This window comes from Callorhinchus milii, unplaced genomic scaffold, assembly GCF_018977255.1.
Source record: "Callorhinchus milii isolate IMCB2004 unplaced genomic scaffold, IMCB_Cmil_1.0 Scaffold4, whole genome shotgun sequence".
NCBI lineage: Eukaryota > Metazoa > Chordata > Chondrichthyes > Chimaeriformes > Callorhinchidae > Callorhinchus > Callorhinchus milii.
The window spans coordinates 28,204,571-28,231,173 of record NW_024704745.1 but is presented as its reverse complement, the minus strand read 5'-3'; the positions used below and the strand labels follow the sequence as shown (position 1 = coordinate 28,231,173).

The 26,603-nt window shown below is 40.5% G+C and overlaps 1 protein-coding gene across 1 annotated transcript; it reads right to left on the bottom strand.

Annotated features, from left to right (window-relative positions):
* Positions 1–12,234: 12,234 nt before the first annotated feature.
* On the bottom strand, positions 12,235–17,767 carry LOC103178648 (protocadherin-8-like). The gene is given in 6 exon segments (XM_042334097.1): positions 12,235–12,662; positions 12,962–13,098; positions 13,281–13,348; positions 14,564–15,147; positions 15,150–17,028; positions 17,672–17,767. Coding segments are annotated over 6 exon segments (3,192 nt in total).
* Positions 17,768–26,603: the final 8,836 nt, after the last annotated feature.

Here is a 26,603-nt window from a genome sequence, read left to right as displayed (position 1 = left end):
TAGAGCCTGGCTAGAACTGGTGTGATGGGGTTACAGAGTTTAGTATGGGTGAGTATGCGGGCGGTGGAGTTTTGGATCAGCTGGATCCTGTGCATGGTGGAGCTGAGGAGATCGGCAAAGACGGCATTTGAGAAGTTGAGTGAAGAGGTGATGAATGCATGGACAAGTGGTTCGGCTGCATCTGGGGTAAGGTACGGTCGGATGCGGAAAATGTGGTGGAGGTGGAGGAAGGCGGTCCTGGTCAGGTACTGGATGCGAGGAAGGAAGGACAGCTGTGGGTCGAACCTTACACTGAGCTTTCATGCTGGTTCGGTGAGTCTGAGGGATAGGCCGGGGAGGTTGAAGAGGTCAAAGCTGCAGGCTAGAAGACATTGATGAGAGACAATAAGTATGGCTTGCATCTTATCAACATTTAGTTGTATGCACTATATCAATTGCAAGGTTTACTAAATGTTGAGAATTAGCAAATACACTGACTGACGGGAGAGTTAATGAAACACATGAGTTAAATCACTATGTAAAATAACAACTATTTAAGGCTAAACTGACATTCAATTTGATATTAAACCTGTTCAAGTCAACATTAAAGATCCCATGGGATACTTGTAAGAAAAAAGAGTTTGTCCTGGTTTCCTGACCAATAATTCTCCAGATAGAAATTGGTCTTTCACTTTGTGACTGCTTATGGGACATTGCTGTACACACAGTTGGCTGACGAGTTCCACTATAAAATAAATACAGTCATTACACTTTCCAGTAAAATCCTGTGAAGTGCTTTGAGGCCTACTCCCGTGACATACTCATGTGAAAGATGTTATATGCAAGGATTATTGATTTAGTATTTATAGTTTCTGCTGATAGGTTAAACTACTCATCCCTGGTATTCACCTAATAAATCTCTGCACCCTCTCTGTGGCCCTGACATCTTTTCTAAAATGGGGCAACTAAAACTGGACATAACTGTGACCTAACTAATGTTTCATGTAGGTCAATCATCATCTCTTTGGTTTAGTATTCTATGGCCCTATTTATAAAATCTAGGATCTCATTAACACAAATGTTTCTGCATTAAAATTAATTTGCCCTCTTTCTGCCTAATCTATTAGGCTGCCTAAATGTGAGTTGTTGTTGTTGCTTACGTCCTCCTGAAGTTGTTTACAATCTTTTCACTGTTAGCTACACTTTCTATCGTTCTATTATTCAGAATTAAGAAAATAGTACTTTATTATAATCAAGGTTAAACTAAATCTTTTTTTACATCGAGGGTCATAGAGTTCAAGTAGGCAGTATCTAATCAATTTTTCTTGAAAATTGATTAGATAGTAAAGTAACAATTGTAATCCTGCTTAAACTGAATATTACAAAAACAACAGATAATAGACTCAAAGGCAAACATTTCAACCCTCAAAATATATCAAATATTTAGTATGGTGAGTAGATTCTATCAGTCCACATCAAATTCTTTGAAAGGAGCGTGCTGATTAAATTTATGTGCTTTCTAAAACATTGATCCCTATCATAAAATCAGGTTTTGCTTCATCCTCAGCATGTCTTTTTCCTGCATGCCTGATTCTACCTCAATAATCTGCTACTCTTTTTTGACTGCTGGTATTTCACTGGCTCCAAGATCTTCACTGAAAAAGTTTATGTATACCAGAGTTCTCCAAAACATTAAAACATGAATTTTTCAAGGATTTATCCTTAAAACTGCTGGCTTAATCATTTATGTTGTGAGGTATGTTGGTAAATTCTTAAATTGAATTTAAATTGATAATCAGCTTCCCCAGATTTTAAAAAAGGCCTGCAGAAAACTGATCTCAAATTGAATCTTCATTTAAAAGTTTTCCAAAATTCTGCATGTTCTTAAATTTTAAGACGATGTTGTTTTGATTAAACCCATGAGGCCTAAATATCCTCAACAAACATGGTTAAACATACTGCCTAAACATGTATTCCCAGTGCATCAGTATTTAATCATCTGTGTATGATGCTATTGTTGTAACTGCAGCAATTAACAGCCTAATACCATTTGAATAAGGTGACATTTGAACAGCACCCACTTTATTTGCACCTACCTGTATCTGTTACACCACTCAATGCATTGTTTATTACAGACTTGGAGCACCTCTGTTTATGCACAGAGGCACAATGTTTGGGGTAACTTTAACAAATACAGACACGTTCACTTACATTACGAGTACCAGACTATCTGCCCAAGAGAATCTGAGCAAGCAACTATGTTGACTGGAGTCAGTGCTTTTGTATTGCTCCAGCCATTATAGCAGAGCCAGCACAACACAAATGGACATCATACATTTGTTTTTAAAGGCCCTGACATGAAGTACAACAGAGCATTGATTCCAGAGGAATGTGTTATACTGTTAATTTTATGCCAGATACAAGGAGGAAGAGTGTGTGGGATTTTGTATATTGAGTCCAGTAATTTAGTGGTTAGAGCATTCATCTTGCAAGCGAGAGGACCTGGGTTTGATTCCCAGCAGGGCAAAACTTTTGGCAAATTTCCTTACTCCACATGCCTCTGTTTACCTAGCAGTATATAGGAACGCAGTTGTTAGTCGATTGGCAGATCGCTTTTCCCGGGGTAACAGTCTATTCAAAAAAAAATTTAGTCACTCAATCCTTGACTGTTTGTGGGACACTACTGTGTACAATTGGCATCCAAGTTTCGCCCACAAAATATACAGTCAATTCACTTTATAGGATATTCTGTGAAGTGCTGTGAGACGTCTCGAAGACATGATAAGGTGCTATATAAATGCAAGGATTATTATTATTATAAATGTTGAAATTAGTGAAGAATAGAAGGAGAAACTGTAGCTGTACTGGTATTGGCTAAATAGAAAAAAGGAAGCAACAATGGAAACAAGAAGGGATGGAGGACAGAAATCCTCCAGATGTCCATGATTTTAAGAGTTGTTAGACGAGGCATTCAGAAATGTAAGCAATCCGTTCTGGGAGCTGAAGATCCAATTCATATAGTGAGATAGGATATTATCCCAGATCACAGTGGTAGAAAACAATGAAGCAATGGAAGTAGGTTCTTTGACAAGGTCAAAAGAGGTAGAAAAGAAAAATGAACCAAAAACATCTAATTATTCTTTGAAGAGCTAGCAATTCAACAATCAAGAAAGAAATATAATGTAATGGAAGATTCATAGAAGTTTGGAAAGGGAGGTTTAATGAGTATCAGAAAAAATGACTACTGGAGAGGCAGAAGAAGAACAGTTAAAGTTTATTTTCACAAAAGTTACATTCAGCAAGTCTATTTGTGAATTTACAGGGGGTACAGCATTTTATCCTCCATTTGGGCTTTGAATAATTGAGCTGACTGTGAGGTTTCAGTGCTAAGTTTCATTGACTTCTTAAACAGACCTGAATTGACTTACTTTGAGAGGCTCCTAATTGTTGTTCTGGGTTAACATTGCCCATGGTTGTAATGTTCAGTCAAGCATGGTAATTGACAACCAAAGTGCAGAGTACAAAAAAATATAAAGTATCAAAAAGAAAGGTCCTGAAACTATCTTGGTTTGAAGCTTTCATTAGGCCTTATGTCATCATGTTTTACATCATTACTGTCTGCACAAGAACTTCATAATAATAATCCTTTCATTTGATGTAGCACTCTATCACATCTTTGAAATGTCTCAAGTGCATCACAAGATTTTAGTTTGATGTGTAAAGACCGTGTATTTGGAGCCTAAAGCGGCAGCCAATTTGCATGCTGCAAGGTCCCAAAAACAACCATGACCAAGTAATCACCAATTTTATTGAGAGGATTATTGGCCAGGACAGCAGAAGAAATTCCCTTCTCTTTACGCTTCTCTTTGGCATCTTTAACATCCACCTGAACAGATAGACAGGGACTCAGTTTACTATCTTATCTGAAGAACAACACCTCCAACACTGCTCTGGAAATGTATTGTGTCAGAGCGGCATTCTCTCAGGTTGGCTTGATATACAGGAATTCTAGTTACCTGAAGGAATCACTATTTGCACCTTGGAATCACTATTTTCCACTCCCATTACAAATCACAGTCACTCAAACCTATTTTTTCCATGAATTACACACTCCCCTCCAAGAAGTAAATGCTGTAACCCCATCTCACCAGTTCTAGCCAGGCTCCACTGGCTCCCCATCACAGATCAACTTCAAGATCCCGACACTCGTTTTCAAATCCCTTGACTCCCTGCACCTTCCTACCTCTCTGACCTCCTCACTCCCCATTCCAGCACCTGGCTTCTCCACTCAACTGACACCGGCCTCCTGTTTGTCCCTTGACCCCTCCGCTCTATTGGAGGTCGTGCCTTCAGCCACTATGCATCAAAACTCTGAAACACTTTCCTTTAATTCCTTTGCCTTGCCTCCTTTCTCCCCTTTTTCAAATCCCGCCTGAAAACCTTCCTTTTCGCCCCACCCAGCTCGGAGTCAGGCTCCCCCACTGTTAAGGGCTCTGAGATGCTTCCCTGTGTGGACGGGGCTATACAGGTGCACGTTATTGTTCTTGTTCTTATGTTCCACACTAAATTTACAGGTGGGATTTAGATTTCAGATTTTATTCGCTTCTCTGCCACTTAAATGGATTATTGAGGAGTTTGACCAGGTGAAATTCTGATGACAGCAATGGTTGTGACTAATTTATGCAACTACAGAAAATTACATTTCTCACAGCATTTCAGAATGCTCATACAATTTGACCATATTGTTTCAGGAAATCACTAAATGGTCTTTAAAATTGTTCTTTTCTGATCAGAGGAGCGTTGACCACTTTATGCCTTTCTTCATTTTGCTCTCTTGGCTGCTACGTTTTTCCCTTCTCAGCCTCAGAAAAGCTCCAAATTTTAAAATGTCTGTAAAGTTTCTTAAACACAACACAGAGTTTTGCAGCAATCATTTGCAAAATCACATATTTTCTCAAAAAAAGTAGGCATTTTAAAATGCAACACCAGTTTTTGGAAGCATGCAGAAATAAAAGCAATGACTGACATTTGCCTTCAAAATACACAGTCACTATATCCTATACTATATCCTGTGAAGCATTTGAGACATCCTCCTGTATCAAATGCTCTATATCAAATGCAAGGATAATTATTATGAGACACATTAGCCATTTTCCAGCCATTCAGTACTGAAAGTGCTTAGATTTTCCATTTGATTATGAAAAAAATGGCACCATTGTTAATTATAATTGGTCTGACAAATGTATGTAATTAGACTCCATTTTATTGGCAATGTATTAAAGATTCCTACAGGCCTCCACAGGATACCTATTCTTTTAGAAAGAATAAAATTCAGCACTCACAATGGTTTAGTGGGAATGATGTACTGAGATAGCTAATCTCAGCTAGTCACATTGACATTCTTGGGCTCATTGAAACCTGGCTGTGCCCCAGTGACCCTCCCCCACTGGTGGCAGCCCACACCCTGGCTACATCTTTCACCATACCCTCCACCCAAACCGATGCAGATGTAAAGAGATATAGGGAGAAAGCGGGAAATTGGAATTGAAAGGATTAGTCGAGGTTCAGATCAGCCATGATCTAATTAAATGGCAGAACAGGCTTGAACGGCTGAATAGTCTACACCTGATCCTATGCTCCTGTGGATCACTGTCTTCAGGAGAAGAAGGTAGAAAGTTGGAGGAAAACATGCAGTTTTAAAGTCATTGAAAATATATATTCTTTGTGAACCTAAAATACGAATGACGTCTTCAATTAGATAAGTTTATATCCAATTTAAATGAATAAATATTCTATTCAACCCACTCATTTAACCTAATAAAGCATCTAGCAATATATTTGAATATTAAACAACTGGTTTTGAAATAACACATTGTGTTAAGTCACCTGCTGAACGTTTGTTCATTCCTGTGTGTGAATGTTTCCTGCTCCAGGCTCTTATTGACTGTATTTTTTGTCTTTCTCTTCCTCTCTTGTTTATTTTAATTATGGTCCTGCTGCTTCCTAATTGTCAGTTAAATAAATTCTGCTTTGAGCCTTTAAGGTTATTCATTCTTTTTCCGTTTCAACAAGCAGAGAGTTGAGTTGCCATTGGTGAGTCAGTGCTCTCAGCCTAATCTTCTCACTTTGCCAGTCAATTTTAAAGATTCCTCAAGCGGACCAGTCTGACGTTTATTCAGTTTTAGAGGTTTATCTGTGAATTGTGTGTTGTTCATGTCCTCAGATTATTGGATTATTTCCCTGTTATTCAAAATGTTGAACAATTTAATTGTACAGTTAACTATTTGTGCTCAAAAATATAACCACCCTTTGTTATGCATCTCGGCTTCACTTTCTGTATATCTTCTCTAAGTCTATTTTTATATTATTTTCATTCTCATGTGTTAAAGAATAATCTGTTTTTGGTTTGTTCTGCATGCTTAATTGCAGGTATTTATAATTATTGTTCATACTATGGCACACGTGGCTTAATTATGGTTCTTATTTCCAGCGTGCTATTTGAAATCTACAGAGTACAGATTTAATCCTTTCTCCTACTTTCATTTGGTTCTATAAGATTCTGGAAAATCACGATTTCACTATTGCAACCTGTGTTTATCTTCAAAGCGAGGAGAAATATGAGGGAAGTTCTGATGGTTATCGGTATTGTGTGAGGCAGCATACCTATTGCTTCCTATTCTCTTGAGATTTCTCCCCCATCCTATGGTGAATGATGTGCTTCCCGACAGGTTGCAACACATTTTGTATGTAAAATTCATGCACAGTGTGGCAGTATTCACTAATAGCAGAACTCTTGGCCATACTTTAATCACCACATTAATCCATGTCTATTTATACTCCTATCCACATTTTTTTCAATGTTGTTGTCCCTTTCAATTTCTGTTTCATGCTTTTCTACTCTTGTCACCTTCAACCATTTTATGAAAGCAGACTGCAGCTGCATGTTCCTGATGAAACTTTGACCTCTGTCAAACCATCTGGATCTCTGTCTACTTTACATTTGAATGATTGCTGCCACCCTTTCCCCTCAAAGCTTTGATGTAGATTGTTTCAAATCTATTCCTAAGGTGAAATGATTTTTCTCAGCAGTTCAGGATGCTCACACTAAGATGTTTTGTATACAATTCCATTTAGCTTGTCTGCATAATCTATTTTCCACTAACATTGAAATGCAACCTGTTCATTTATTTTTTAAGAGTAACTTAAACCTCTCTCAGCATTTCAGCACCATATGCTATTCTATTGTGAAAAATTCCAGCTGGTAGCCTTGTACCTAGCTATTTCCCTTTCATTTCTTTCCTACGGTGATTATCACGTACTGAATTCTTTTCCACTGTTGTTAATTTGATTTTTTTCACAATTGAACAATTTGATTTTTATCCTTATGCTAGTAAAATATTAATAAAAATGGTACTTGACTTATCCAACCATTTGATATATAAAAATGCCATATCATAAATAATCCTTGCATTTGATATAGTACCATATACATTGAAAAGTCTGTAGGGATTGTGGTTTTGTAGGAAAACCCAGCAGCCAACAACAAACAGACATATAATGAAAGATCACTAGATCTGCAGGATTGTTGGCCAAGTTATTGGAAAAAACTCCATTCTCTTTTTAAATGGTGCCATGGGTTCTTTAACGTCCATCTGAATAGATATATGGGACCTCAATTAATTGTCTTATTCTGATAACACAGTATTCTCCAAGTAGTGCATGGAGTGTGAAACTGGATTATGAGCTCAAAGTTTTAACATGGGGTTTGAGTTTGGAATGTTTTTAATCAGAATTAAAGAGTGTTATCAACTGAACCAAGACAATGCATAGTTTGTTTAGACACAATACTCTAATAGATATAATCTTATATCACACAGTGCTTGATATTCATATGATGTTTAAATTAAATTGAATTTCTACTGCATATGAATTTGATATCCTTGATGTATTCGAGATAGTTTTACAAATTAACAAATGGAGACTAAAAGATCTATTGTTGGAGGTCCACTACATTTCTCATTATAAGCAATGAAAAGATCATGTTTTAACAACTAACATATAACAGACTTCAGTGTCACTGCCTGCTCTCATTCCTTTAATAATTGGGTCACCCTTCCAGGCAGCAGTTTCCTTCCACTTACATTTATCACCATATGGAGACCAGCTGAATAAAATCTGTTCATTTTTTTAAATTCAAATCTTGAATTAGATAAAAATTATTGGATCTGTCTGAGAATACAGAGGTGGTTGAGACAGGAGAGCAGATGTTTATTTACCTGGGACTCATTCATGACCTTGACTCCAAGTAAAGCTAGTCTGACAGAAATGTAGAATGTTTAGTGTTCAAAATAGAAGTAAAATTCTCCCTCTTATTCCAACTAATATCCTTCCTCATCCAAATTCATCACCAATAATTCTAATTAATCGGCTATCTGTGCAGTACCCCAAGACACAATGCTTGGCACCCTTCTTTTCCTTATCTACCTGCTCCCTTTCAGCAATGTCATCTGCAGAAATGGGGTCGACTTCCACATGTATGTGGATTACACCAAAATCTACTTCTCCTCCTCCAGCTCCAACTCCCAGTCCACTGATGTTCTGTCAGCTTGTTTGACAGACATCAGGGCCTGGATGAGCGCAAATTACCTGTAGCTGAATGTCAGCTAGACAGAAGTCATACTCTTTGGCTCCTGTCAACGTCTTCTCTCCTATGGGTCTGAACACCTCAACCTCCCTAGATTCTCCCTCAGACTCACCAACCTGTGCGCAACTTGGGTGTCAGATTTGAACTCCAGCTTTCCTTTCTACCCCACATCAGTTCTCTGACTAGGACTGCCTTTTTTCTGCAAATTTCCTGCAGTTGAATGTCGGCAACTCTGGCCTTCAATCCCTCCATCTTTCCCCCTACTTCCTCAGTTTCAACTCCCACCTAAAGAACTTCCCTTTTGATCGTGCATGTGGTCACTTGCCCTCTCCCTCTCCCTGTGGCTCGGCATCACACTCCGCCACTGTCAAGCGTTCCGGGGCGCTACCCCACGTGAAGGGCAAAATATAAATGCAAGTTGTGGTTTGCAGAATACTCTTGATCCAAATTGCTGCTGCATTTGCCTTCCTAACATTCATTTTATATCTAATTTATTTTATTCTGTAAAGTACTTTGAGATTAATATTTTATGTAAAGGGCACTCTTTCAATGCAAGTTATCAAATTCAGCAAAAAAGCAGGTGAATCCAACATACTAAAATTCTGTACAATTAGCAGGTGAGTCCAGAAATGCTACGCATGTGACTAGTGAAACATGATTTCACTAGCTTTTGCTTTTCACTTCGGCTTCTATCATAGGATTATAAAGGTTAATAAGACAGATTTTAAGATGAAATAGGGGTATCTTTGATCACTGGATTGCACTGCAGTTGAAAACCGGTTGATAAACTAACATGTTACCTTTGTCAGAAAACTGATGGGAAGAAACTGATGTTCATGGGAAAAAAACAGATCTTACCAAACTTGTTAAACTGAGCAGTATTTGAAGATAAAAAGATTCTCTTGCAGCTAACTGCTGAATTTTGCCTTTTTGTCCATTTTATATGTAGAGTGGAATATCTCACATAACATAGTCTGATAAGACGATTTAACATCTTCCTGCAATATTTTTCTTGACCTTATTGTAAATGTTATTTGCTCTTATTGTCTAAGCCACTCTCTCTGAAATGTCTGCAATTTCCAACAAACTACCATTTATACTCACCATGCACCTTTACACGTTTATCTGCAAATTTGTTCACATCCTTGATATTTTTCTTCAATTTTCATTCATCCACTTCTGAATTTCACATATATTGGAATTGTAGGTTTTTTTTCTAATTGAAGTAATAGATTTTAGGAATTATGATGTCGTTATATCTATTGTAGATCTACAACAGCAACAAATTACATTTGTACAGTGCTTTTCACATCGGGAGGACGTCCCAATATGCTGGACAGTCAGGAATTTGGACCCGAGCTGGGAGTTGGGAGCACAGGTGGTGGAGGGAAGGGGAAGGATGGTGCCCGAATGTTAGACCTGCTTTAAGTAATTCAAAACCGGTGGACGGAATAAAAATATCCAAACTGAAAGTGAACTGCCTTACCAGTCCTCATGTTGTATGAGTCTTTTTATATCACATGTTGGGATATCACGTTCACTGAATTAATTTATCGTATCTCAACTCTATTTGGAAGTTTATTTCAATCAATAGAAGAATCTAAAGTGTTGAAAGGATAGTATATTTATATCACTCGAGTACATTGTACACATGCATCTTCTCTGCTCATCCATAGCTCTACAGTCCGTGTCCTCTCCCATACCAGGCTTGAACCTATTACCCATTCCTTGCTCAGCTCCACTGGCTCCCCATCCCTCAGCAGATTGAATTCAAAATCCTCGTCCTCAAATTCAAACGTTTCCAAGTTGTTGGCTCCCATGCCTCTATGACTTTCTGCAAACCTACAGCCTCCCTCCACTCAGCAAACTCCAACCTGCTTCATATCCCCTGCTTATTCTGTCCCACCATCGAATGACTTTTAGCCATTCTACCCAGATCTCTGGAATTCCATCTTGGAGTCTCTCCATCTCCCCCCACCCCCAACTTTAAAGCCCACTTTAAGACCTATCATTTCAACCACACTTTCCTTCCTCCCATCCCATTCCTCCCCTCTTCAGCTGTCCCCACCCCAGCTGAGGCTCCCGCTGAGCTGTGTGAAGCATTTTGAGACATCCTCCTGACTTGAAAGGTGCTATATAAATGTAAAATGTTATTTTACTAAAAACAAAACTAAAATGGAAGCTAAACTATCAAAACACTTCAATGTCAAAAACATAATGACCAGTACATCATGAAAGAATAGCTTTAATCGATACATTTATATCAACAAACAAGACTCACAGTGTTAAAACAACAGAATAATACAGATTGAGACAAAAAGTAAATGCCCATGACTCCATCCCTTCCCCACCCAAAAAGTTGATGAAAATTTACAACCTTAAATGGTACCATAAATAAACTCATCAAAGAGTAAAATTTATGTATAATCTGACACAAATTAAGTCTTCAAAAGAAATTTGATGAACTGTTTCTGTAGCAAATCTCTGTTCATTTTGTATCCATCTATAATGGCTCTACACCTGTGATATCAGTCTCAAGTGAAAATCAAATGTGCCCATATTTTTAATATTTAACTTATTTTTCCCACTATTTTGGTCCGTGTCCTACTTTGTGACAGAAACAGAAAATATTAGACCTACAGTAATCACCAGGAAGTGTGAAACAATAGAATGTGTTTTTGGATTGAATTCCAATATTCTCTCCTTTATGGAGCAAAAGATAATGTCTGCTTTGTATTGCACTTATAGGTCTGAGATTCAGAATCCACAGTATGACCAAGCCTGATTGTGAATCACCCCACATCCAATCTAAGATACAACACTGGAACATGAACTAGGTACCACACTGAGCTTCTGATTTCTGCTAATTTTTGAATGGCTTTTTGTGACTTGTTACAATTTAGAAATACATTACTCATCTTACATGGGAGATTACACTCTGACCTAAAGCAGTGATTGAATATTATCCTCCCATTATTGGCACACATCACTAAACTTTGGTAAATATACTGACATAGGCACAATAAACTGTACTAATTGGCTACAGGTCATTAAATTGAACAGAATGTGATACCTTCTCTATCATCAGACAATTTGGTTATCCAAATTATATTTTTCCTCTAAACAATTAAAATAGAAGTACTTGACCATACGAATTCAAATACAATATCAGGTTAAGTAGATTATCAAGTGAAATAACTAACCTGATTCTTCCATTTTGTTTATCATTTGCTGATTTTTTAATCTGGTTATGAGTTACAGTAGTCATCCACAGATCACAAATAGTGTATCATGTTTACTACTAGAATTTTCCCCTTTATTTGTTAAATGTATTCATCGCTAATATAAAAGTTATTGTATTTCATAGTTTGTACTGTGTACATTAAAATAGATCTGTTTAACTTAATTTGAAACTGATCACTTAAGTGAGTCAAATCTGGAAAACATTACAGAAAAATTTACACTGGAGTTTTCCCAGGTCTTAGTTTTTAAAATATCGCGGCATATCAAATTTGCATAATGAATTATATTGCACATGGCGGTTAATGGTTCTGAAACTGAATCTTCGGCGAAAAAATAAATGGATAAAAGGATTGTCATTCCTTCATCAATCAAAAAGAAGTAGCCACCTCTGAGATTGTTCTGTTCACATAGTTCTGGTGACATCTAGATCCTGGGACAATATGTACAGACGAACTAATTTCAGTCACTTCATTGTGTCTCACTTCTGGTGGATGGGGAAAAATCATTGTTCTTCCAGATTCTCTGGGAAAAACTCTTTGAGAAATCTGCAGTGCTCCTGATTTTGGTAAGTGTCCATATTGACATGTGTAATTCAATGGATGATCTTGAGGAAGTGAAGTGGTTTTGCCACATGTAGAGTGCAGGAAGGTAGCAGGTACTGTTGAATAAGCAATCATATAGCTCTGTTTAAACTGGGGAGAGAGTTTACTAATATCTGTTGCCTGAGCGGCTAGCCTGTAATATGGTTCTGGATGAGAACCAAGAGTTTGGTTTTCCTTAAGACAAGGTAATAGACCTAAAATGGAAAAGAAAAATACAAATTACTTGCGGCTTCAAATGTTAATCATAACTGGTATTCTATTAAGAATGCTGCTTTGAATTTATATCTGCAAAAACATATCATTCACAAATAAACCTACAAATTAACACATTTAGCTAATACAATGTATGCTTTTCAAGGTTTGGGTTGATTATTTTCATTAAAAAATCTCCATTTCAAATTGTACATTAATATAACTAATTTCAAGTAAACTAAAGCATGGGAGTTGCATTCTTAAGGCAGTGTATGTTTGATAATACATTATGTTATGTTACCATTCTGTCTTTGTTCCATTGACATGTTTCCTTTTCTTATTCCATCGCCACTTATATCAGAATCACTGTCATTGAAGTCACTGTCCCCTTTACCGCTGTCCTTTCCACTAAATCCATCTTGAACTGGATCTAGAAAGCTGTTGAAATGGGAAAAAATAAACATACTTATTTTATACAGAAAAATGAATTGTAATAATAAAAGCTTGCATGCTATTAACAAACCAGGGAACAATGTTTAAAAATTGCAGTTTTGACTTTGATGACTATGATTTAGATTTAAATCCAAACACAAAGTATGACTGCAAAAATTGTCACTCACCCTCTGCCTTGTTGGACAGCAACTTCAAGGAAAGTTCCATGATTAAGAGCAGATTCTGGTAAAAAGCTCTGAAAGAAAAAAGAAAATACTTAGAACGAAGAAACTGAACAGCATAGCATAGCACTAAATTATATATACTCAAGATTAATTTATTCAAGATTAATTAATCAAGTTAATTTGGGGTAAGAAATTTCCTATTAATATAAAATCCCAGTTATAGTACCGAAGATCAAATACAAATGACTAATCCCATGCAGATAATGCAAATAATGAACAAATTCACGATGTTCCAAAAATATATTCGTGCTGTGCACAGATCAGTAATCACATAGGAGACTGCCCAACTTTGCATCATTTGGCACCTGTGCACTGCCGAAATATTTTTCAACACCTTATTTATGATTCATACAAAAAATGTTGTGCACAGTGTGAGCAAAAATGCTGTTTCCTTCAATGGATGTTGTTCTTATTGACCAATTTGTGAGTTCAGATTATTATATACAAAATAGATATGAATCCTTCATTGTGCAGGGATGAAAAGGAATAGCACCTGTTGATTACCAATAGACCCTTTTCCTTTGTAATACAATGTATTTCTGTCCTTAATGGGCTTTCCACATTAGTACAAAGACTAATCTACTTTGAAACATGCTATATTGCGTTCACAATATGGTAGTTTTAGACTGAGAGCTCAGGGAACACACATTTTACAGATGAACTGAAGGCAGTAAAGAGAATGTCAGAATGATTCATTTAGAAAGATACACTTAAAAGAGTGACACTGTTGTATTACAAAAGTGAAGGAGAAGTGTTTCCACCACTGTTTTCTAAACACATAATACTGCAGTTGGTGATGATAAATGTCATTACTATATGAAAACATCAAAGCTTTGCTTGGTTCTGACATCACTATGATGAACATGCTCCACTGTATTCTTTCCTTCTCAAATATGACTACACTTTAACCGATCAAGGACTTACTATCTGCGGAAAGTAATATGCCTCTGAAGCCACGCAAAGGGAAAAGTCAACTCTTTATAATATAAAAACAAACGAGTATAAAATGCTGACTAGCAAAATATATTGTTCCATACCTTATAGAATTATTGCAGCACCAACAAAAAATGTACAGTAAACTCTGTAACCACACTTTGTTGCATCATTGCACAAATTATTGATTGAAATGCCTGTTTGTGACAATACATGACAAACTCAATACAAGGATAGTATAATTCAATGTTAAACTTTTTAAATTGCGATGGTATTGTATAAGTTCTAATTACCTCCACATTATAGCTTGGGACTTTATGATCTGCTTCCAGTAGACAAACACCCTCTTCCCCCTCTATTGATCCTACAACTCCTGCACTTTCACAATCTTCCGATTCATTTGTCAAAGAAAATTCAGAAGATGAATTTGGCTGCATGTCAACAATTTTCAGTTGATCTGGCTCACTGATTTTCATCAGCCTGTCATCTTGGTTTCTTCTTGCTTCTAGCTGAGAAATGTGACATTTAGTCCCAAATGAACTGTCACTATGTTTGCCTGCCTTAGTACTTTTATGGCAAGTCGCCGACACTCCAATAATTGCCATCATTAACACAACACAGCCTCCACCGAGGAACATGATGATGATGGAGGAGATGTCCCAGGGCCGCTGTGTTTGGGCAGAGCTGCGGATGACAAGCTCTTGGCTGCCGGGAGGTGCTGGTGGCCTCACAACAAAGCTGACGGTGACTGTGGAGGACAGCGATGGTCGGCCGTTGTCGTGAACAGCCACGATGATCTTGAGGGCGGGCGGCCTGTCTTTGCTGAGGAGTCTGTTGAGGAAGATCTCCCCGGTCACGCTGTTGGCAGTGAAGAGCCCCGGGGGCTCCCCCGCAGGAGTCCGTACGTCAGCTGAGAATTCAGCCCCTCGTCAGCGTCCCGAGCGCGGATGCGTGTTGCCAGGTAACCGGATGGTGCGTTGCTAGGCAGCAGCACTGTCGCAGAGCGGTTGCTAGGGACGGGGTGGGTGACGACAGGAGCGTTATCGTTCTGATCGGCGACCCTCAGCTGGATGAGCGCTGAACTGCTGAGCTGTGGGGAGCCGCCGTCACTCGCCTCCATCCGCAGCTCCAACTCCTCCAGCCGCTCCCGGTCCAGCGAGCGCAGCGCATAGATGGCCCCAGTGGTCGGGTCCACAGACACCAGAGCGGAGACGGGGGTCCCCAGGACCTGCGTGTCCACCAGACGGTACCCGACCTGCCCGTTGGCACCCAGATCGGGATCGCGGGCCACCACGGTGGTGATGTAAGCCCCCGGCGCGTTGTTCTCCAGGACGGACACTTGGTAGATGGCTTTGGAGAAAGAGGGGGCGTTGTCGTTCACGTCGCTCAGGCGGATGGTGTACTGCCTGATGCTCTTGTAGGGAGGGGAGCCCAGGTCCTCGGCCACCACAGTCAGGTTATATTCCCCGATCCTCTCGCGGTCCAGAGCCGCCGTGGTGACGATCATGTAGCTGTCGGCATACGCTTGCTGCAGCTTGAAGTGATCGTGTCCGTACAGAGTACAAGACACTTGGCCGTTGGAGCCCGAGTCGCTGTCCGAGGTGCCGATCAGAGCCACGAAGCTGTCTTTGGCGGCGGCCTCGGTGATGTAGGCGACTCCGGAGCTGACGGAGGTCATGGGGGTGATGGCGATCTCCGGGGCGTTGTCGTTCACGTCCAGGATGTTGACGGTGACCTTGCAGTTGGCGGGGATGGAGTTGGGACCCAGATCGCGACCTTGAACATCCAACTCGTACGTTTTTCTGCTTTCGTAGTCGACGGCCCCCTCCAGGGTCAAACGGCCAGACTTGGCATCGACTCGAAAGAGTTGTCGAACCTCAGGCGAGAGGTGAGGGCTGAAGCCATAGACCACCTGTCCGTTCAGCCCCTGGTCAGGGTCCACGGCCTCCAGGTGCAGCAGCAGGAAACCCACCGGAGCATCTTCATGGAGCTCCACCAGGAAGGACTTCTGCACAAACTCGGGGCTGTTGTCGTTCCAGTCCAGAACCTCGACCTGGACCTTAGCTCTTCCCACCTCAGGGGGATGGCCCCCGTCCTGTGCGGACAGCTCTAGTGTCAGGTGAGCCTGACTTTCCCGGTCGAGGGCTTGGACCAGCACCAGGTCGGCGCACTTGACGCCATCGCTCCGGGTTTGCATCTCGAGGCTGAAGTGGCTGTTGGCAGAAATGGCGTAGTTTTGCAGATAATTGTCGCCGACATCGGCGTCGACCGCGACCTCGAGAGGGATTCGGGTCCCGAGCGCTGAGCTCTCGGAGATCTGCACCGACATCTCGGAGTTGGGGAACTCGGGCGCGTTGTCGTTGATGTCTCTGACCTCGACCTCCACGTGGAGCAGTTTAAAGGTCTCTCTGGAAAAGTTGACCACATCGAAAGCGATCAGACAGGGCGACGTGTCCCGACAGATCTGCTCCCGGTCGATACGGCCCCCGATGGTCAGGTCGCCCGCACTCTCTCCCACTTGGATCAAAGACGCGTTGAGCTTCTGCATCGGTCGGAAACTGCTCCGCAGATCATCATCGGCTGCGGTTATCTGCGCGTCTTCGGCCAAGTTTCCGATCACAGTGCCCGGGACCTCCTCCTCGTAGATCGAGTACCTGAAGGTTTTGCCGTCGGCGGCGGACACGACGGACAGGAGCAGCAACAGGGAGCGGAGCCCGGAGCGGGGCAGCGGGGCAGGAGCACACACCCGGGGGGGGGGCTTCCGTACAGCATTTGCACCGCCCCCGAGAGACAGAGACAGAGAGAGAGAGAGTGTGGGGTGTGGGGTGTGGGGTGTGGGGGGGGAACACCTTTTGAAGTGGTGGCGATGTGAAGTCGAGGGGCAGTGGATAATGTCGTCCCCAGTCAGTCAGTGAGTGAGTGAGTGAGTGAGTCAGTGAGTGAGTGAGTGAGTGAGTCAGTCAGTCAGTCAGTCAGTCAGTCAGTGAGTGAGTCAGTCAGTCAGTCAGTCAGTCAGTCAGTCAGTCAGTCAGTCAGTCAGTCAGTCAGTCAGTCAGTCAGTCAGTCAGTCAGTGATTCAGTCAGTGAGTGAGTCAGTGAGTCAGTCAGTCAGTCAGTGACCCTCTGGTCTCCTGTGGCTGCAGTCAGCGCCTCATTGCAGCTTTATTGTGGATTCCATGCAAATAAGCCCAAGTCCTGGCCAATCCCACTGACCAAACGGTGGTGGTGGGGGGGGGGGTTTGCACCATCTGTACCAGGCTTCCCCGCGAGCCGACAAACTCTCTGGTGTATTATTAAAGTACCAAATGTGTGTGTGTGTGTGGTTTTTTTAATTTGCTGCGGCAAGTTTGTTGACACGTCGAATTCCTCTTATCTTTGTGTTTTACTGTCTCCCCTCAAACCGTCGTGATCCACAGACACGTTGAAGCGACACAAATGTCAAGTCCCCCTTTTGCCCAAATAAAATGTGTTTCACAATCATCGCGGTCTGGATCCATTTGCTGGCAAAGAGCAGACATTTGTGGAGTCCTGCAGCTCAGTGGTTAGAGCACTCGCTTTGCAAGTGAGACACCTGAGTTCAATTCCAGGCAGATCAGGGCGAAACCTTGGGCAAGTTTCCTTACTCCACACGCCTAATAATAATCCCTCCAAAACCAAAAACAATAATAAATTGGTCATTTTCAATCTACGACTGTTTGTGGGACATTGCTGTGCACAATTGGCTGCCGCGTTCGCCCACAAATATGCAGTCAATTCACTTTACAGTGTGCTCTGTGAAGCGCTTTGGGACGTCCTCCCGACGTGAAAAGCGCTATATCAAATGCAAGGATTATTATTAAGGAGGCAAGAGCTTGTGCTAAACTTTGCCAAACATACAATTCAACAAAGCACTTCTGACACTTCCGTTCCCCAAGTTTTTTTTTTCCTGTTTGTGCCACACATTTTGCAAATCGTTTGGTTTTCAAGAAACAAGTGTGAAAGCTCATGAGCTGGGCCAATAGAAAAGTGCGGAAATATTTACCCCAAATTTGCGGGGAAATCCGATGGGCTCGCGGAAAATTGCGGGGGTTGGTTGGTGCTACTGAGGTTACATTTTACTGTTAATCTACATTTTTTCACTTCATTGGTTAAAAACCAAACATTTGGAAATAACACATATTACAACAACAACAACTTGCATTTATATAGTGCTCCTCACACAGGGTAGCATCCCAGAGCACTTGACAGTGATGGAGCATTATTCCGAGTTGCGGGGAGGGGGTAGTTCATCTTAGGTATAGTCGAATAGGAAAGTCTTCAGGCACGACTTGAAGTTGGGGAAGGAAGGCCGAGGGATCGAGGAAGAGTTTTTCTGAGTTTCGGGGCATAGTGACTGAAAGCGCAGCCATCAATGGTAGGAACGGAGGGCACGAGAGACATGCAACAGGTTGAGGTTTGGAGGCCAAGCAGATCGGGGAGGTAGGGAGGTACCAAAGCCTGCAGGAGATTTGCAAACAAGTGTGAGTAACTTGAAATCAATACGTTCAGTGATGGGGAACTAGAGGAGTTTGGCTAGAACTGGTGTGATGGGGATGCAGAGTTTATTATGGGTGAGTGTGCAAACAGTGGAATTTTGGATCAGCTGAATCCTGTGCAAGTGAAGCTGGTGGGACAATTAGATTGTTGCAAAAAAAGTCTTCTTTAACAAAAACTTGGTGATCCATTTGGGGGTGGGGGAGTGGTGTGATGGGGTAGTGGTGTAGTGGGTGGAGATACCAGCAAAGATCCAAAGGGCCTAGAGATCCATCAAAAAAATGGACACTCAGGATGAGTGTCCTGACTGCGGGGCTACAGGAGCTCACTATCTCGTGCCTCTCAGGGCCTGGACTTCAAACAGACACAGAGACACAGAGAGAAAGAGACACACACACTCCGAGACACACACACATTCACAGACACAGAGGCACACATACACACTCATCAACACAAAGAGACATCCACACAGACAGAGGAGAGAGAGATACAGATACAAATTCAGACAAATACATTCATAAACACACGCCACACATATAGAACAGATATAAACTCACAAACGCATACATACAGAGGAGACACATTCACTCACGCAGAGACACTCACAAACACGTACATACAGATGAGAGAGAGAGAGAGAGGGACATAGACACATGCAGAGACACTCACAAACAGACATGCATATAGAGGAGAGAAAGACACAGACACACTCACACAGCGACACTCACAAACATATACATACAGACGAGAGAGAGACACAGACACACTCACACAGAGACACTCACAAACATATACAAACAGAAGAGAGAGACACATCGACACTCACAAACACACATGCACATAGAGAGAAAGAGAGACACAGACACACTGACACTCACAAAGACATAGAGGAGAGAAACACAATCACAAAGAGACACTCACAAACACATAGAGAGAGACACACACAGACAATCACGACAGCGGGTCCCCTGAGTGGCGCGAAGCCTATTTCTCGCTTGCTTCGTACTGTGCATCCGGAGCCACTCCATCCACAGTTGTGTCGGATAAACAGCACGAGAGCCCGGGACCAGACACTTCATTTTATAGCGGTCTTATAAGGGAGAGGGATGTTTATAGCGCATTCTGTGGAAAAATTGCGGCTGCATTTTTCTATTGGCCCAGCTCATAAGCTAATCATTAAATAGTAAATCATTTAGACAATTGAATTAAAAATAATTTTTAAACAACAAAACATGTTTCGCTCACCAAAATATACAGTCAATTCACTTTAGAGTATATTCGAGACATCTCGCTGATAAGGTGCTATATCAAATGCAAGGATTATTATTTTTATTGATGGGTCACTTATTTTCAAGGAAGGATATTGAGGTATATGTTTGAAAGCAACCCAATAAGTTTATCGGTGTCAATAGAATGGATCATATAGCTTGTTCACCTAGTGAGGTGTTATTGCAGCTGAACGGACAATAAAAGTATACTATACTGTTTTTAATGCGAGACTTTAGTTGGATTTGAGTGGTTAATGTTCCATGGTAAAATTTCATTAAAATTGGACCCAATTATTGGTAGAAATGTGCAGAGACAGCAAAAAAACAACTTCCTGGGTTCTGAGTAAAACTGTGCTTGGAAGGCTTCAACACATAAATTATTCTTCAAACCATTCTTTTATACACAAAAAAGCACATTAAACTATAAAATACCACATTGTGATGCTTCATTAAGCTGGACACATCAACTTCTCAGCTCCTGCCTCTGTGTTTATGTGAAGCTATTGATTTCCCTCTTCCAAGTATTAGGATACATTCAGATCACATCAACGTGTGGACAAGGCAGCATGATACTCTCTGAAATACAGTTTGTTAGTGAAATGACACTGTCCCATCATATTTGTCCACTTTTTGCCTTGGACCAGTTTCCACTTGATGAGTGGGGGGGTGGGGGGGAGGTGTTAAAGGTTTGATTAAGCCGGGAGGTCATTGCTGTGAGTGTATGAGGGGCGGGGGTGTTAAACCATCTGTCACAAAACTGAAGAAAGGCAGCAAATTGCTAAGTGCTCACATACCCCACATGATTGTTACTAAACACCTTCATGGCCATCATGCAGCAAAGCAAGAGCACTTTCAAGAGGCATAATGCAGCACAACACTGGTTGTCAGTGAGGGATACAAGTAAATAGTTTATTGTTCAACGAAATATAATAGAATAAATGGATGCTGTATTTTAGTTCTTTAAACTATCTCTCATGCTGTTTCACATGAGAATTAAATGTATTGTCTTTAAAGTTTATTTTGTCATCTCACGCTTAGGATTTGTGCACAGAAACATTATTATTAACTGTTATTTATTGGTGCTTTTTAAAGGAGTGTCAGCATTTGATGTTCGCTCCTTTTGTCACCCTCTGTGGCTGACAGCTGATACAGTAACATTTGGGATCTCTGCAGGGATGCAAGGTGTTGGAGACATGTTGCCAATTTGCACTAAAAGTCATCAATGGAACTGACAGTACATGAGAGAAGCAAGAGACTTCTGTCTGAGTTGATGAGAGCCTCTTGGCATCAGATGGGGCTTTCTACTATCTGAAGCCCTGCAGGGAACACTTTTGTCACTTATATGTAAAATACAAATAAAAGGAGATAATGCCTTTATAACATTCCTGAACTCTGGAATAACCTCAATGTGGGAGAGAAAACAAACCCAAGCCACGTATAAAAGAAAATGCCACAAATGGAAGGAATCCACACGATTCAAATGAGATGAGTTTTTGAAAAATTAGCATGGGTGCATTCAATGATTCCTTTTTTTAGGAATCCTCTATATACTACAGGACAAACGTTGGACAAGTTTCCTTACTCCTCATGTTTCTGTTTACCTAGCAGTAAGTCGGAACCCAGTTGTTAGTCGATTGGCGGATCGCTTTTCCAGACGTAATAATTTGGTCACTCAATCCACGACTGTTTGTGGGACACTGCTGTGCGCAATATAGTCTATTCTGTGATATATACTTTACAGTATATTCTGTGAAGCGCTTTGAGATGTCTCGAAGACATGATAAGGAGCTATATCAAATATCAAATACAAGGATTACTATTGTTACATGGTGCCACACTTGTCATGGCCTTTCATGAAACTGATAATCGACTGTCCTAAAGTTTTTGCTAACATTTTTAAAAAATCTTAATCTTTTCACCTTGTTTGTTTGTCCCTTCCATTGTAACGCATTGGAACCCCTGCTTCGCATTACAACAATTGAGATAAAGTTAATATGAGGAATGTGTGGATATTTTTGTGTATAACAAAATAAGACTTTTAAGATTGCAATGCTGTAAGAAGCAAATCTTAAGTTTGAATTGGGAAATATTTATTTAATTTGCTACCTATGTTGATCAGGAACTGAAACCAAATGGGTGAAACCAAGCACTCTGCAGCAGAAGCTGTTGCTTTTAATTGGCAGTCAATCTTCTTACATCAAATGCCACTTAAGCATCACATAGACTTTTTAATAGCTTTTTTGGCTGGGTGAGGTGGGGATGGAGCTTTAAAATTAAAGTGAAGTAACTGAACACCAGAACATTCTATCAATGCAATGAAGTTGAAGAATAATTTTCTTTCTATTGTGTATCATTCCAGATCATTGGAGGTTAGCACAAGACATGTCTCAGAGGAACGAGGTACAAGTCAGCATACCCTTCATCTGTTGTATCATTTATTAGGTTCAGTGAAGGTTAATGGCTTTTGAGAGTAGTAGCAGTAGCATTTGTTTGTCTTGAATCGATCGCAACTTTGTCAGTGTGTAAGTCCACAAATGTACCAACTCTCATTCCCTTTGCTGGAATACTACTTCTAAAACAAAAGAAAAAGTGACGAAAGTAGTTATCAAAAATGGAGTTTCATTTGTGAGTTGTGTTAACTATGTGCAAACACATTTGTAAAGAGGGTATTACAGATATAATCTATTTCATTGGTTATTAAATACATAATTAAGAACACCTAAAAGTTGGTTTTGCATCACATGCAAACAAACTAGTTATATTACAGCTAATGGAAAGCACAATAGGAGACTAATTCCCTGGTTTATGCAACATGAATTAACTTCAGTGGATTAACAAAAATGTGTATTATAATAATAATAATAATAATAATAATCCTTGCATTTGATATAGCGCTTTTCACGTCGGGAGGACGTCCCAAAGCGCTTCACAGAACACACTGTAAAGTGAATTGACTGTATATTTGTGGGCGAACGCGGCAGCCAATTGCGCACAGCAATGTCCCACAAACAGTCGTAGATTGAAATTGACCAATTTATTATTGTTTTGTTTTTTGGAGGGATTATTATTAGGCTCTGTGTGGAGTAAGGAAACTTGCCCAAGGTTTCACCCTGCCTGGAATTGAACTCAGGTCTCTCACTTGCAAAGCGAATGCTCTAACCACTGAGCTACAGGACTCCACATTATTATTATCAAGACATGCGACTTGCTTGAGTAAGTAGTTTCTGATCACTTCCACATCATATTAGATGTGGCATGACTCCAATCTGCTGAAGCTACACTGACTTGCAAACTTAAAACAAAGTGGGGTAAATGTTTTTGGGCAGTCCAATGAGTTTTCTCTTGAGTATTTTAAGGACTGATAAAGAGCCGTACTGATAAAGAGACATTAGACTGTGCTTTCGATCTCCCTGCTTCCCCCCTTGGCCTCCACCCCGACCCCCAACTCTGTCTGTCCAGCACCTTGGGACATCCTCCCGACTAGAAAGGCGCTTTCCAAATGAAATTTTGTTGTTGTTGTACAGAGATTCTTATTGTTGAATAACTTTAAAAGTTATCAGCACAGGTTGACAGAACTCTGTTCATATGCATGGCTGCACATACATCTAGCTCTCCTTGTCTTGGAAGATGTATGCAGCAACACATTCATGAATTTACTTCAGGCATCGCATGCTCTCACTTCTCTCCCTCAAAATGAGAAGTATATAATAAGGATTCTCAAGGATTTTTATTGAAGGCTATATTGTAAGAATGTGACCAATTAAATAAAGCTCAGAATTTGAATGCATTGCAATATTCTTAAATTAGGTCATTCAATACAAAGGGATTGTGTTGAGGAATGCAATTATCGACATTAGTATTTGTAATGTCATATGGCTTTGTTTCTTTGTGTAAGAAAGATCTATCAAACAGCTGAATTCAAAATGTTTCAAAGTAATCTTCAAAAAAAGCTTGTTTCAATTTATTATGGCCCATCCATAACAGCAGCTCAATTACAGCAGGCTATTGTACAAGACTCCAAACGTAACATATTATGCAGTACAGTATTTTAAAACACCAATCACCTTTTACACTATTATCTTCTTTCCGTCTTAACATTCCTGAAAAATTCATAATATATTGTGGTAATGAGTTTTTCCTGAAATTTACTATTCCAAATGGTAATTCTTCACAAAACTGCTCTGACATTATGTGGAACTCTTTTTATCTTCAAAAGAGCAGTTACTAGAACATCAAAGAAATCATACCCAGCAATGGTATTAAGAAACTGAAATTGCAATTAAATCCATTTATAATCTACATCAAAGGAAACAGAAAAACCTTCATTAAAAGTCAAGAAAACATATTGACAAAAATAAGGACAGTCATCAAGCTATTTATTAATTACCTCAACTTTGAGGCACCAGGGGCACAAGTGTGGAATCTGCAGGAAACCTGTTTTACAGAAGAAACTCCCTTCTGAGTTTCTAAAAAATATATATATAATCTTTCCTTAGTGTGACAGTGAATTAAAGACACTAATCCAATTTTAGAAATTAGAAGAAAACCATAAATTGCGTCATCTCTGCTCTTCCACTTTATGGCATCTGGACCCCTCAATTGATTACTGCCTTAAAGTCACTGAGCACAAATCTCTTTTATATCAAGAGGAATTCGCAATCACAGGATATTGGAAGTTTCTCTTTCAGTTCTATAATTCTAGATGATGAGAGACAAGTGTTTTGGTGTTTCTAACCAATGGATGAAAAGTCACTTTTTTCTTTAAATTCATAACGTGCTTTTCAAGTTGGGAGGACATCTCAAAGCACTTCACACAATTTATTGGGAGCTTGAGCAGTACATGGGGGGAGGAGGTAAAAGTGGATAAAAGGAGTTTGCTATCCCCAGCTATCCTTCAACATCCAGGCACTCACTTTGCTTTCCCTCAAATCTAAAATATCATCCACCCCCACCACTGCCTCTTCCCCTAGGCTGCTGATATCCACCATTTCATCACTTCCAGGCTCAACTATTCCAACACCCCATCTCACCAGACTCGCCAGCCTCTTCCTTCCTGCACAAATTGCAGACCATCCAAAACTCTGTATCTCATGCCCTGTCTCACACCAGGCTCCACAAACCGATCTCTCCATTCTCATTCAGCTCCACTAGCTGCACATCCTCCAACAGTTAAAATTGAAAATACTTCAAATCCTTTGCTCATATTATCTCAGCAACCTCCTGTGACCCTGCTCTTGCCACTCCCTTTAGTTAGCAAACACCAGATTGCTTCACAGATGCTGCCCTTTCCGCCAACTATCAGTTGAGGAAATATCAGCCTTCTGCTCCCAATCTCTGATACTCTTCTAAAATCCCTCCCTACGTTAAAACCCCGAATAGGACCTATCTCTTTCGATTGTGTTCTCGACTTCCTTCCTCTCCAACCCCAGCTCAGGCTTTAAGACGTCCTCCTGACGTGAAAGGCATAAATAAATGTAAATTGCTGTTGTTATAGCTTGTAACTTGTCATTGATGTCTCACTTTTCCAGGTAATCTTACATTGATATAATTCTTATTTTTACGCTCAATCTTGCAGTTTACTTATGTGAATAATTCACTGCAGTTCAATGAGCTCAACCTTGTAGTTCACCTCCACAGATTCTTATTACCTGGCAGTCAACAACAACAATAACAACTTGCATTTATATAGCGCCCTCCACGACGGGCGACATCCCCGAGTGCTCAACAATGGTGGAGACTGATTAGGGGGAAGGTGACCATAGGCGTAGTCAAAGAGCAAGTTCTTCAGGCGCGGCCTAAAAATGGGGAAAGCGGGGAAGGCAAAGTGATTGAGGGAGAGAGTTCCATAGCTTCGGGGTGCAGTAGCTGAAGGCACGGCTGCTGACGGTGGAGCAGAGGATTCGAGGGACAAGGAGGAGGCCGGAAACAGTAGAGCGGAGGCAGCGGGTAGTGCTATGAGGAGAGAGGAGGTTGGAGAGATGGGGGGGTGCCAAAGTGTGGAGGGATTTAAACACTATAGTGAGGATCTTGAAGTCGATCCACTCCGTGATAGGAAGCCAATGGAGTTTGACAAGGACTGGGGTAATCGGGGTGTGGAGTTTAGTGCGGGGTGAGAAGGCAGGCGGCAGAGTTTTGGATGAGTTGAATTTTGTGAATAGTGGAGGAGGGGAGACAATTTTAGTATGACAATCCAGTGTCATACTAAGACTGCTTGGAATTGCATGATTCACACAGCTACCATTGTATACTTCTGTGTCATGTTTGGAGCTAACTCCTTAAACTTAAAGTTTAGTAAGTAATCAGTGGAATCTAAATTGTAAGATTTGCAAAAGGATAAGTAATTAATAAATCCTTGAATTGTAGTAGCTGATCTTTGTTTTGATATCAATTTCACAGAAGTCGGAACTGAGATCAACCTAAGGTCCAAAGGTTGCTTATGATACATCTGAAAAACATGACTTTCAAAACCCTTTGTGAGTTCTACAATTTACACCTCAATCAGTCCACTGAAATGCTTTTGAGTCTCTAATAACAAAAAAGAACTCATTTTCTT